General features: G+C 34.1%; 1 protein-coding gene across 1 annotated transcript; it reads right to left on the reverse strand.

Moving 5' to 3' along the window:
• Nucleotides 1–3,506: 3,506 nt before the first annotated feature.
• Nucleotides 3,507–5,924, reverse strand: LOC142176037 (uncharacterized). The gene is made up of 5 exons (XM_075243077.1): nt 5,217–5,924; nt 4,942–5,113; nt 4,651–4,815; nt 4,440–4,457; nt 3,507–4,186 (listed from the first exon to the last, which is right to left on the reverse strand). Exons 1-5 carry the CDS (start codon nt 5,922–5,924, stop codon nt 3,507–3,509), a joined length of 1,743 nt encoding a protein of 580 aa, XP_075099178.1.
• Between the last annotated feature and the right edge of the window lie 8,285 nt (nt 5,925–14,209).

Genomic DNA, 14,209 nt, shown 5'->3' on the forward strand with positions numbered 1-14,209 from the left:
GGGATACCGATTACCCGGACCGGTCCAACCCGTTAGGTGAACAGTGTTCGTAAACCGGTTAACCGGCCCGGACCGGACCGGCCCGGTTTAACGGTAAAAAAAATTATTTGTTTTTTAAATTTGGGCCAGATCTGACCGTTGGCAACGGTCCATTTCAGAAAATGGCCGTTGCCCAACGGGTGAATTGCACAAATAGCCCAATTTTGGTTTTTCTTTTTAAAATTAACCGCCCTTTCAAAATCTATAAATACCCCCCCCCCTCTTCCTCATTTTTTCACTCATCTCTCAATTCTCAATTTCAATTCTCATATTCTCTCATTCTTCAATCTTCATTCTTCACCTATTAAAGTGCAATCAACTATTTGACTATTTGTTTTTTAGAATTTAATTTATCGTAGTATTTATTTTTTGAAGTTTGAACAATTGAACTTCAAAATTGGAACAATTGACGTTTCTTCGTGGTAACATTGGAGTTGCGAATCATCAAGTGCTCAATTTATTGCCGAATTCGGTGCACTCCCTCCAACTCTTTCTCTTATTTACTATTTTATTTGCATATTTATTTGTTTTGTTGCTAGTAGTTAAATTTTTACAATATGTTTAATACTGCAAAAATAGTTTGTAACAAGGTTACTAATCGGGGAAATAAAAAAAGAGGTAGTACTTCAGGTTCAGCATCTGGTAGAAATTTAAATACCTCTCCAAATATTCTTGAAACATTACCTGATAATAATATAGATTATGGACAATTGCAGGAAGATTTTGGTATAGATGATAATGAATTAAAAATGGAAGATGAGATATCACTTACACCTAGTAGTGTTGGAGCTGCTAGCAGGGGTGGTGGTCGTGTTGCTAGTAGTAGACCACCTGTGGTCCCGACTAGTAATCGTAGAAAAAGAAGTAAGGTTTGAAAATTCTTTGAGGAAATAGAAGGTACTGATAGAGTTAAATATAAACTTTGTAATGATACTTTTAAACATAAGATTGGGGGACAATTAGGGGGGACTAGGATACTTAGTAGACATATAAGAACTGAGCATCCTATAGAATGGGGATCTGATGGAGATGGAAATCAATCAACTCTAAACCCTACTACTAGTGATCTTGTGAAATATGATAAAATGAAGGATCGTGAGGAGTTAGCAAAAATGATTGCTTTGGGTTGTCTAGCTTTTTCTTTTGCTTCTTCATCATATCTTATTATGTATATTCAAAGGATTTACAATCCTTTATTTAAAGGTATCCCTAGAAGTACTTGTAGAGCTGACATCTTTAGACTTCATGGATAATATCAAACATATATACGTTATTTGTTTAGCCACCTTCCTTGTAGAGTTTCTCTAACTTCTGATATTGGCCATGCTGTTAATGGAAATGATTATTTGATAATTACATGCCATTGGATAGATGATACTACTTGTATGCAAAAACGTATTATCGCTTTTAGATATGATGAAGATCAGAGTCATACTGTTGCGTTTATAAGTAGTACTATTTGTGAAGTTGTTGAATTTTATAATCTCAAGCAAAAAGTATTGTGTATGTCTTTTGATAATGCTTCTAACAATAATGCCGCAATTTCAATATTAAAACTGCATTTACAACCACCTCTTGATGAAATTTTTTATGTTAGGTGTGCATGTCATGTTTATAATTTAATTGTTAAAAGTGGCCTTGATTTATTTTCGACTGAGATTACTCATGTTAGAAGAGTAGTTGGTGTTATTCAAGGAAATAATAGACAATCTAGAATAAAGGAATTTAAGAATAAGTGTGTCCAGTATAACCTTAAACCCAGATTCATGCCAGACGAAATTGTTACTAGATGGAATTATACATATATATTTTTAAAATGTTGCTACAAATATAGATTCCCAATAACTAAAGTTGCTAATGCGCATTATACTGATCCAAATCGTATGTTAACAACTAGTACTTGGGAGGTCATTAGTGATGTTGTTAAATTTTTACATAAAATTTTATACAACTACTGTTGAGTTTTCTGGAGCATATTACCCTATTGTTACTATGGCTTTAGTACATATAGCTGAAATTTCTTTTCTACTCTTTGAATTTAAGAAGAAAGAAAAATATAGGGATGTTGTTGAAAAAATGCAAGCAAAATTCAAAAAATATTTCTTTCCAATTCCTCCGATTTACTTAATTGGTGTTGTTTTAAATCCTTCTATTAAGATGTCTGATTGTCACCAATTAATGAATGCTTTATATACTTATATGGAGATTGGACCAACTGAAACCCCAGATTTATATACTTGTATGAACAAGCTAAATGAATATTTATAATAATTATATAATTATTATGCAAATGTAATTGATGATGTTGTTCGTAGTGTAGGCAATGTTAATCCCACTATGCACTGTACCACTTCTGCTACTGAGGATGATGAAGAAGGCCTTGAAAATTTTAATATTTTTTCTACATTTTCTAACACTCAAACCAGTAGCAGGAACATTGATGAACTTCAATTCTACTTGCGGAAGCAAAAAGAGCCCCGCACAAAGGAATTTTCACCGTTTGTATGGTGGCATGAGAATGGAAAGCAATTTCCTGTTCTTTTCGCTATGGCTCGGGACGTGCTGAATGTGCCAATTTCAACTGTTGCATCAGAGAGTACATTTAGCCAAGCAAGACAACAACTTGGAGACACCTGTCACTCATTGGGAAGCAATGCTTTGGAAGTTTTAGTATGTTTCAGAGATTGGATTAGATCGGAACGAAGAAATCAAGGACGTGAAGATGTTGATAGCCCAGAAGACGAGGAACTTGGAGATATATTAACACATGGTAACCCATCCGAATTTAACACTCCAGAAGAAGGTCACTCAGTTCATATTGATTATGAAGAACTTACTAAAGCAATGCAAAATCTTTAAATTTACTCTTTTTTACTTGTTAAACGTAAACCTTTCAATTTGTAAGTTTGAATTTTGAAATAAATGTAGCACTTGAAATTTATAAGTGCAATTTTTTCCATCTTACTTGTATTCTTTATATTAATATAACTTACAATAGTTATACAAAATAAAAAAAAATAAAAAAATACACTAAACCCGGCCCAACACCCTCAACCCATAACCTGTACGGTTCAATTTTTACCCGGATGAACCCGAACATGTTAAACCCGGTAAGCCCCAACCCGTAACCATCCCGGACCATAACCCGTACGGGTACAAAAAATCCCAATCCAGCCCGGCCCGACCCACCCGTTAAACACCCTTAGATGGTATTGCTAGGTGAAGGGGTTATACTAATAGAATGTGGTGAAGTCAAGTGATTTTCTGTGATCACTTCCTTTTGTATAGTTTGGGAGGTTGTTGTGCTATTGGGAGAGGTATTGAGACTGTTCCTTGAAGTGTCAGTGTCAGGAATAGGCTCTAGCACTAGAAATAAGGGTAGAGTAGAAGGAGTAAAGTGTTTAAAAGGAAACAAATCTTCTCTGAACACTACATTTCTACTTACAAAGAATGATCTACCATGTAGATCATAAAGTTTGTATCCTTTTTGAGTAGAGGAATACCCCCATTAAGGCAGCAGGAATGGCTGTAGGTAACATCTTATTAGTGATATTGGGGTTTGATGCATAGGCAAGATAATCAAAGGTTTTTAAATGATCAAGGTTAGGAGGGTGTGAGTGCAGCATTTGAAAAGAAGATTTATAATGTAGGGTGGCAGAAGGTAACCTGTTAAGCAGATAAACAGCAGTATCAACACACTCTCCCCAAAACTTCAGAGGCACAACTCCTTGAAACCTTAAGGATCTAGCTACATTTAGAATAGATATGTGTTTCCTCTTTACTACACCATTTTGCTGAGGTGTATAAACACAAGAGCTTTGGTGCACAATGCCATTTTCTTTGATCAACTCATCAAACTGAGAATTAAAAAACTCATAGTCATTGTATGTTCTTAATGTTTGAACATTAGAATTGAACATATTCTTCACTAAAGCTAAAAACTGCTTCACAGTGACAAAAGTTTCAGCTTTATTGTTTAACAAAAAAATCCAAGTATACCTAGAAAAATCATCCACCAATATTAGAAAATATCTCTTCCCATCATGTTTAGGTACTCTATAAGGACCCCATACATTTCCATGCACAAGCTGAAAAGGCTTATTTGAACTAGTAGTGCTAATAAGAAATGAAAGTTTAGATTGTTTCCCTAGTGGACATACAAGACAGTGATGATTTTTGTCTAGTTTGCAATATTTCAAAAACTCTATTTTTCTGAGCATATCTAAAGGAGCATGGCCTAGTCTATTATGCCATACAAATAATGGTATATTAGTAGACATAGAGTAGCACTTTTCTTTACTGTCAAACCCTTGTAGTTGTGGTTGAGTAAGTGGTGATGTATGAGTTGGAGATGACTTCAGATAGTACAGTCCATAATCTTCTCTACCAATCCCCCTCACCTGCCCACTGAAGAGGTCCTGGAATAGGCAAAAATCAAGAAAAAATGTCATACAACATTTCAGTTCCTTTGTCAACTTTGATACAGACAAAAGGTTAAACTTGAAGTCAGGAATGTGTAACACATTTTGTATATCCTGATTTCTGAGTATACTAGATGTTCATGTATTTGATATTGATACCACACTCCCATTTGGAAGATGCACATCTCACCTTTCAAACTAGACTCCTTGTCTAATTTAGTCAACAGCTTAGAACTTCCTACCAAATGGTTAGTAGCTCCAGTATCAATTATCCACCTATCATCGACTATACTGGATAGGAAAGCAAATATACCTGTTGTTGCTGATTTAGCAGAGCTTGTAGCTTCTTCATTTACTTTACCAAGCATATGTAGGATTTATTAATACTATTCTGGAGTAAAATATGGTGCTGAGGAAGGTGAAGTTGCTAGATGAGGTTGAGGTTGACTCCTCTCCCCATGATTTCCTCCAATGTTATTACCTGCAAAGTTAGCTGCTGAAAATACATCATGACTTCCATTAATAGGCATTAGTGTTCCTGAATCACCAGTGTTTCCTGCAAAGTTAGCTGTAGGAAATGTATTTTCTTTCTTCTTATGCTTAAAATCAGCAGGGTAACCAACTAATTTGAAACAATTCTCTCTGGTATGCCCCTTGTAGTTGTAGTAGTCACAAACTAGGTTAAAATTATTCTTTGGCCTTTGTTGAAAACCACCTCTAGCAGACACAAAAGCAGTGATAGTCAGAATTCTTTACAGGAACACTTGTGTGTGCAATTGCCCTCTGGCTTTCCCTCTCCATCATCATAGAGTAGGCCTTGTTAACAGAGGGAGCTGGTATCATCATGAGCAGTTGGCTTTTAGCTTGCTCATGAGACTCATTTAGCCCCATAAAGAGCTGTAAGAGTTTCAGCCTTTTCATAAACACAACAAATTCACGTGATTTCTCACAGTCACATCCAGGAATTGGGGCTAGACTATCAAACTCTGCCCACAGGTGTCTCAATTTTGAGAAATAAGAAGAGATCGAGCTAGTACCTTGATTAATTGTAGCAATGTTCTTATGGATCTGGAAAATTCTAGATAGATCAGCTTTATCAAACCTCTCTTTTAGGTCATTCCACACAGCACTCGTATTTGAGGAGTAAACAATTTCACTAAGTAATTCAGGCGATAATTCAGGCGATACACAATTCATTATCCATGACAGCACTATGGCGTTGCATCTGTTCCATAGATCTACCAAATTTGGACCAAACTTTCCTCGCCTACAGGTACCGTCGATGAACCCTAACTTGTTCCGACCTAAAATAGCAATTCTCATTGCTCGACTCCACACCGAGTAGTTTTCTGGACCTCGCAGTTGCAGCGAGATCAGGATTGCACCAGAATTGTCATTTGAGTTCAAAAGCAGGGGATGATTGTGACTTAGTTTCTCAGGAGCTTCATTATCAACTTCCGCCATTGTTGAGCTTCAACTATAGAGGTAGAGCTTGTGTAATTGAAGCAATTGAGCTTGAATTCAGCAGTCACACCGATTTGCGATCTAGATTCAAGCAGTAGGCTCTGATACCATATCAACTTTATCAGAGTAAAGAGAGATTGGAGAGAGAATATGAACAGAAGAAGACTTGGAGAGAAAACTAACTGATTCTCATTTCTTCTGCAAAACGTTAGTACTGTACAGAGTGAAGTATATATACAATATCTTTAACTAACACCTCTAACTAACTTACTTTACATAAATAGCCATAGACACTTCATTAACTAACTAGCCAGCTGTCACATATACAAATACAATCAGCTTACACTTCCAACATAAAGCATTTTATATACTAGAATTATTGCGTATACAAGAAGTTCATATAAAATTAAAGAAGTATAATCTAAATATATAGAGGGGAAGTTATATCGTGTCAAGATTCTAATTGAATTCGAAATTCTTTAGTCTACGCTAGGCTAAACACAAAATATGAAATGATTTGCTAAGGGTACTAATGAAAAAATATAACAAAGGATAATTTTAAAATATTCACACTGGTAAATGAATAAATTTTGGAAAACTTATAAGTGTTTGTTTTACAATATGAACCATTATTTAACTTCAAACTTGAAATAAAAATTTTAAAATATGAAAAACGTGTTCGAGGAATATTTCAAGTTTACGCTCACAAACTTAAAATTTATGTTCAAATACAATAACTTTCAACTTGTTATGAATAGTTTGTACATTGGATACTACTTTGGATACTACATTGGATACTATATTGGATGCTACATTGGATGCCCATGTTGTGTAAAGAAGAAAACACTTCTCCATTCTCTCTATCTCTTCTTGTTTACATTTTACTGCATTGCTTTTATTTTATAACACGTTATCAGCACGAAGCTCTAATCTTATTTTAAACTCCCGTTAAGTTGAGCCATATTTTATTAAGGTATGTATCATTATAATCAGTTTATTTATGGCAGTACATATCATATGCTCATTGTTTGCAGATTACTTGTGCGCTTGGGCATCTTAAATAGTTTAAGTACATTGCAGTGATAAAATAACTATTTCCTTCCGTGCTCAACTCTTAGAGGACCTCAAAGTCATCAAACTAGCTATGCACTAATGTCATACTTATAATATTCATGGACTCCCTAGATCAAAACATATCTTTAAGGCATTTTGAAGAACTGTGAGAAATAAATTGACAAGCAATAATTTTATAGTTTAATTACTTTATATTTATTGGAACATATAAATAATGTTAGTTACGTTCAGTTCTATTAACACATATATATCAATAATATAAAGTGAAATGAAACAAGTATGTAATTTCTACTTTATGGCAAGAATAAAATGAAATAGTAGATTGTTAACATGATATAGCTCTATTTTCATTTCTTTTACCTTAATCGTTTTGTTTTCATTAATTGTTTATTATTATAATTATTTCTCTAACTTATTCATCTTTTATGATAGTTTTCACTATGTCAAATTTATCAAAACTTGAATTTGTGGCACTTGACATCACCGGGAGGAACTATTTATCATGGGTTCTTGATGCTGAAATTCACCTTGACGCTAAAGGTCTTGGAAATACTATTATACAAGGAAATGAAGCATCAAATCAGGATAAAGCGAAGGCCATGATTTTCCTTCGTCATCATCTATATGAAGGGTTAAAAACTGAATATTTAACCGTAAAAGATCCACTTGAATTATGGATTAATTTGAAGGATCGATATGACCACCTAAAACTTACGGTATTACCGAAAGCTCGGTATGAGTGGATACATTTAAGGTTGCAAGACTTTAAAACCGTAAGTGAGTATAATTCTGCTATCTTTAAAGTAAGTTCTCTATTAAAATTATGTGGAGACACTATCACAGATGAGGACTTATTGGAAAAAATATTTTCTACTTTTCACGCTTCAAATGTGGTGCTACAACAACAATACCGTAAAAAAGGTTTTAAAAAATATTCTGAGTTAATCACATGCCTACTTGTGGCTGAGCAGAATAATACTCTATTAATGAAAAATCATGAAACCCGTCCCACTAGGTCAGCTCCATTTCCGGAAGTGAATGTTGTAGCAACATATGATAAGTTTGAAAGAAAATAAAATAATTACTGTGGTCGTGGACATGGTCGTAAACGTGGATGTGGCAGGGGGCGAAACAATTATCATCATTATGGTGGAAATAAATTGGAGAACAATAAGGGTTCTCAAATTAATCATTCAAAAGGTAAAGCTAGTATGTGTCACTGATGTGGTATGAGAGGTCATTGGGCACGCATTTGTCGTACGCTAAAATATTTTGTCAAACTTTATCAAGCCTCCCTCAAGAAAAAAGAAAATAATGTGGAGGCACACTTGACCTTTCAAAATAATGATGATGAAGCAGGTCCCTCAAATAAATATGATTCTAAGGCACATCTTGCATATAAAGATGATGATTTTGAAGGCCTAACAAATATTACTCATTTAGAAGTTGGGGACTTCTTTGAGGATATTGACTGAAGAACTAATCATCTTACTGGGGAATGAAGCTATAAAAGTTGTTATGTTTATGTTTGCAACTAGTTTATTTTTCTTGAGTGTATTTTTCTAATGCATCATGTGTTGCTAGTTTCTACATTTCTAATGTATTTCTTAATGTTTTTTTCCTGCTTGTCTTTCATATTTCTTATGATGTATTATTTATCTTTTTTATGAAGAATATGAAAATTCCCCAGTCTTCAGTTGGACTCAATATTAATAAAGATGATATATGTCTTCTGGATAGTGCTACAACATACACTATTTTAAAAGATAAGAGATATTTCTCTTATTTGGTAATGAAAGAAGCGAATGTTAATACAATATCCGGTAGTACAAGATTAATTGAAGGTTCTGGAAGAGCCAATTTATTACTACCAGGAGGAACAAATTTGGCTATTGATGAAGCACTATATTGTAGTAAATCTCAAAGAAACTTATTAAGTTTCAAAGATATTCGCCAAATGGCTATCATATTGAGACTACAAATGATGAAAAGATTGAATATCTTTATATTACTACAATAATGTCCGGTAAGAAATATGTGCTTGAAATGTTACATGCTCTTTCCTCCGGCTTATACTACACAAGTATTAGCAGGATTGAAACACATGCCGTAGTAAACGAGAAGTTTACTAATCAAGATAATTTTATTATTTGGCATGACCGGTTGGGCCATCCTGGTTCTAATATGATGCGTAAAATAATTGAGAATTCACATGGACATGCAATGAAGAATCAGAAGATTCTTCAATTTAAGGAATTCTCTTGTGCTGCGTGTTCTCAAGGAAAATTAATTATTAGACCATCAACTATTAAAGTTAGGATGGAATCCCCTGCATTTCTGGAACGTATACAAGGTGATATATGTGGGCCCATTCACCCTCCATGTGGACCATTCAAATATTATATGGTTTTGATAGATGCATCTACAAGATGGTCACATGTGTGCTTACTATCAACTCGCAATATGGCATTTGCGAGATTGTTGGCTCAAATAATAAAGCTAAGAGCACAATTTCCAGATTATGCAATTAAGACAATCCGTCTTGATAATGCTGGTGAGTTTACATCCCAAGCCTTTAATGATTATTGTATTTCAACTTGGGATAACAATTGAGCATCTGGTTGCTCATGTTCATACACAAAATGGTCTAGCAGAATCATTGATCAAACGCCTCCAATTAATTGCTAGACCAATGCTTATGAGAACAAAACTTCCCATTTCAGTATGGGGTCATGCTATTTTGCACGCAGTAGCACTTGTGTGGATAAGGCCCACAAGTTATCATAAAGTCTCCTCATTGCAATTGGCTTTTGGTCAGGAGCCAAATATTTCCCATCTTAGGATCTTTGGTTGTGCGATATATGTTCCAATTGCTCCACCACAACGCACAAAGATGGGTCCTCAAAGAAGGTTGGGGATATATGTTGGATATGAATCTCCTTCTATTATAAAATATCTAGAGCCGATGACTGGAGATTTATTTACGGCAAGATTTTCTGATTGCCATTTTAATGAATCAGTATATCCAACATTAGGGGGAGAAAATAAGCAGCTGAAAAAGAAGATAGATTGGAATGCATTATCACTGTCTCATTTAGATCCTCGAACAAATCAATGTGAACAAGAGGTTTAAAAGATTATTCATTTACAAAATATTGCAAATCAATTGCCAGATGCATTTACTAACCTACCAAGGGTGACTAAGTCACATATTCCAGCTGTTAATTCTCCAATTCGAGTTGTTATCCCGACAGAATAATTAATTAAAGCAAAAGAGTCTAAGCTATGCTTGAAACTTGGTAGACCAATCGGTTCTAAAGATAAAAATCCTCGAAGAAGAAAAGGAGCAAGTGATCAAAGTGAACATAACACAGAGGTAGTGGCTCAAGAAGAGCCCCAAGACGTAACAAATGATAAGACCTTAGGGGAGGTCCAGGTACCTAAAAATAATGAAAATGAAGAGATATCAATAAGTTACGTCTCAACCGGAAAAAGATGGAACCAAAATAATATTGTTATCAATAACATTTTTGCTTATAATGTTGCTGTTGAAATAATGCAACAAGATGAGGATCTTGAACCAAAATCTGTCAATGAATGTAGACAGAGAAATGATTGGCCAAAATGGAAAGACGCTATCCAGGCAGAGTTAACTTCACTTGGAAAACGTGAAGTCTTCGGACCCATAGTTCGAACACCTGAAGGCATAAAGCCAGTAGGGTATAAATGGGTTTTTGTGCGAAAACGAAATGATAAAAATGAAGTCGTTAGATATAAAGTACGACTTGTAGCACAAGGGTTTTCCCAAAAGTCTGGAATTGATTATATGGAGACATATTCTCCTGTAGTGGATGCTATCACCTTCAGGTATCTCATAAATATGGCAGTACAAGAAAAACTTGATATGCATCTAATGGATGTTGTTACAGCCTATTTGTATGGATCATTAGACAACGAAATTTTTATGAAAGTACCTGAGGGATTTAAAGTGCCAGAAGCATATAAAAATTTTCGAGAAACTTGTTCAATAAAGCTTCAGAAATCTTTATACGGATTGAAACAATCAGGACGTATGTGGTACAATCGCCTGAGTGAATACCTGTTGAAAGAAGGGTACAAGAATGATCCAATTTGTCTCTGTGTCTTTATAAAAAAGTCTGGATCTGAATTTGTTATGATCGCCGTGTATGTTGATGATTTAAATATCATTGGAACTCCTGGGGAGCTTCCAAAAATAGTAGACTGTTTGAAGAAAGAATTTGAAATGAAAGATCTTGGAAAGACAAAATTTTGTCTTGGTCTACAAATTGAGTATATGAAAGATAGACTATTTGTCCATCAATCGACATACATCGAAAAGATTTTAAAGCGGTTCTATATGGATAAAGAACATCCATTGAGTACCCCGATGGTTGTGAGATCACTTGATATAAAGAAAGATCTATTCCGACCTCATGAAAATGATGAAGAGCTTATTGGTGTCGAAGTACCATATCTTAGTGCAATTGGGGCATTAATGTATCTTGCCAATAATTTCCGACCAGATATAGCTTTCTCAGTAAGCTTATTGGCAAGATTTAGTACTTCGCCAACACAAAGACACTGGAATGGTATTAAACATATATTCAGATACCTCCAAGGGACCATTGATATGGGTTTATTTTATTCAAATGAATCCAAGCCATCATTGATTGGTTATGCAGATGCATGATATTTGTTTGATCCACACAAAGGTCGATCTCAGACAGGCTATTTATTTACAAGTGGAGGTACAACCATATCATGGCGTTCGACAAAACAAACTATGGTTGCTACTTCTTAAAATCATGCAGAGATAATAGCCATTCACGAAGCAAGTCGAGAATGCGTTTGGTTAAGATCTATAACTCAACACATTCAACAAACATCTGGTCTTTCTTCGAAAGAGAATATTCCAACAATATTGTATGAAGACAATGCTGCATGCATAGCTCAATTGAAAGGAGGATATATCAAAAGAGATAGAACAAAACACATTTCACCGAAATTCTTTTTCACTCATGATCTTCAGAAGAATGGTGAAATAGATGTACAACAAGTTCGTTCAAGTGATAATTTGGGTGATCTGTTCACTAAGGCATTACCAACCTCAATATTTGAAAAGCTGATATATAAGATTGGAATGCGTCGTCTTCGAGACATTAAGTGATTTTTCATCAGGGGGAGTAACTACATGCTGCACTCTTTTCCTTAACCAAGGTTTTGTCCCACTGGGTTTTCCTGGTAAGGTTTTTAATGAGGCAGCAAGCAATGCATATTATAAATAACTATGTACATCCCAATATTTTTTTTGTAAGTTTTTAATGAGGCACATTATCTTACATGGACATCCAAGGGGAGTGTTATGAATAGTTTGTACATTGGATACTACTTTGGATACTACATTGGATGCTACATTGGATGCCCATATTGTAAATAACTTAAAGATTAAATTTCCTATTTTATGTCCATCATCTTTACTTTTTATGCCTATAAAAGACCATGTAATTGCAATGAAAAATGAGTCCAAAGTGAAAGAAGAAAACACTTCTTCACTCTCTCTATCTCTTCTTGTTTACATTTTACTGCATTACTTTTATTTTATAACACAACTAACATTTTCCAACTCCAACTAAATCATGTTCAAACACTTAATGAAACGTCTTCTTCACACTAATGCAATAATTAAGATAACGTGATAATTAAATGTTGTGGTAGCGGTTCCAATGCCGCCTCGCTGGCCTAGAGAGTTCTAGAATACAGGAGGGCACTAAACTAATACGTCATCTGGTCCACAATAAATGATCAATTTATTTTTTTATTTTGGTCTAAAATAAGTGTCCATTTATATAATCAAGAAAAAATTTAATTTGTTTTTTCAAAATTATCCTTATATACGTATCCATAAAAAGTCATTTACTCCTCACAATTGAGAAGAGAAGTAAGTATTACTATAATTATGATGCAATATTTAATGAAAGGTAATTTAATCACTTATTATAGATGTATTTAAAATAAATTAACTATTTATTATGGACCGGAAGGAGTACTACCAGTGAAATTCATGGAATCATGTACGAAGAGTCGAAGACTCATGTGATACTGAACCGTTTGTGCACATCTAGTTCTGGACCCACTTGACTGGAAACATTAGGCAGTTGAAAGCAGATTGGTGAATGCAATTCTAATTAAAGACCGCACTATTACTTACTTATCCATAAGTCAATACGAGTAATAAAGAAGCAGAAACATCACGAGGCCTATACAAAACCACTTTGCAACTTCTATACCATGTTTGGTCTAAGTTTTTCTCGGCTAGAAGTATTTATTTTTTTGGTCAAAAATAAACTTCTTTTTCTTTGTTGAAGTTAAAAGTATTTGTCAGATTTTTAGAAGGAAAAAATACTTTTGAGTAGAAACAAAAGTAATATTCGAAAAGCAGAAAAAGTAGATTCAATCCCAAAAATATTTTTTTAAAAGTATTTTTGAAAGAAATATATTAAAAATTTGGCAAAGTACTTTTTAAATTAATTAATCAATACTGCTTCTTATTAAAAATATTTTTTAAAAAAAATTCAAAAATAAATTGATTTTAGAAGTTTGGTGAAATATACTGTTAGGCTGCTTTAGTGGACGGCCAACCACCAAGTTTATTAGTCAAAGCTGATTTACTACACTGTCCTCTAATAGTTGCATTTCTCGAATTGCAGAGAAGGTCCTCGAATGTTCAATTAAAGAGTTAATTTTTGGCTTTCTTAATTCTTCAGTAGAAAAGAAAAGAAGAGGAAACTAAGTGGGCGTTTGGACATAAGAATTGTAAAATTTCAAAAAGAGTAAAATTTTTAAAGTGAAAATGGTATTTGAAAATTAGAGTTGTGTTTGAATATAAATATAATTTTGATTTATTTTTGAATTTTTGTGAATGATTTGAGTGAAAATTTTGAAAAATAGCTTTTTGGAATTTTTCAAATTTTCGAAAAATTTCAAAATTCATCTTCAAGTGAAAATTAAAATTTTTTTATTAAAATTTATATATACGGTAAAAATCGACGGTTCGATTTTACGATCATCAAGGCATCTCGAGGATTTTCAGTGATCGACTCCGAGGGTTCTCGGTGATCGACTTCGAGGTAGCGTAAATAACGACCGGCCTCGAGGCAATGTAAATTAGTGGTCTCGGTGGATCAAGGTGA

Source organism: Nicotiana tabacum, chromosome 22 (assembly GCF_000715075.1).
Source record: "Nicotiana tabacum cultivar K326 chromosome 22, ASM71507v2, whole genome shotgun sequence".
Lineage (NCBI taxonomy): Eukaryota > Viridiplantae > Streptophyta > Magnoliopsida > Solanales > Solanaceae > Nicotiana > Nicotiana tabacum.

Coding starts and splice junctions, on each gene's coding strand:
- LOC142176037 (XM_075243077.1), bottom strand. CDS start 5,924: ATGGCGGAAGTTGATAATGAAGCTCCTGAGAAACTAAGTCACAATCAT. Junction 5,114..5,216: donor TTGCACACACAAGTGTTCCT/GTAAAGAATTCT, acceptor TACAACTACAAG/GGGCATACCAGAGAGAATTG. Junction 4,816..4,941: donor TTCAGCAGCTAACTTTGCAG/GTAATAACATTG, acceptor TGCTTGGTAAAG/TAAATGAAGAAGCTACAAGC.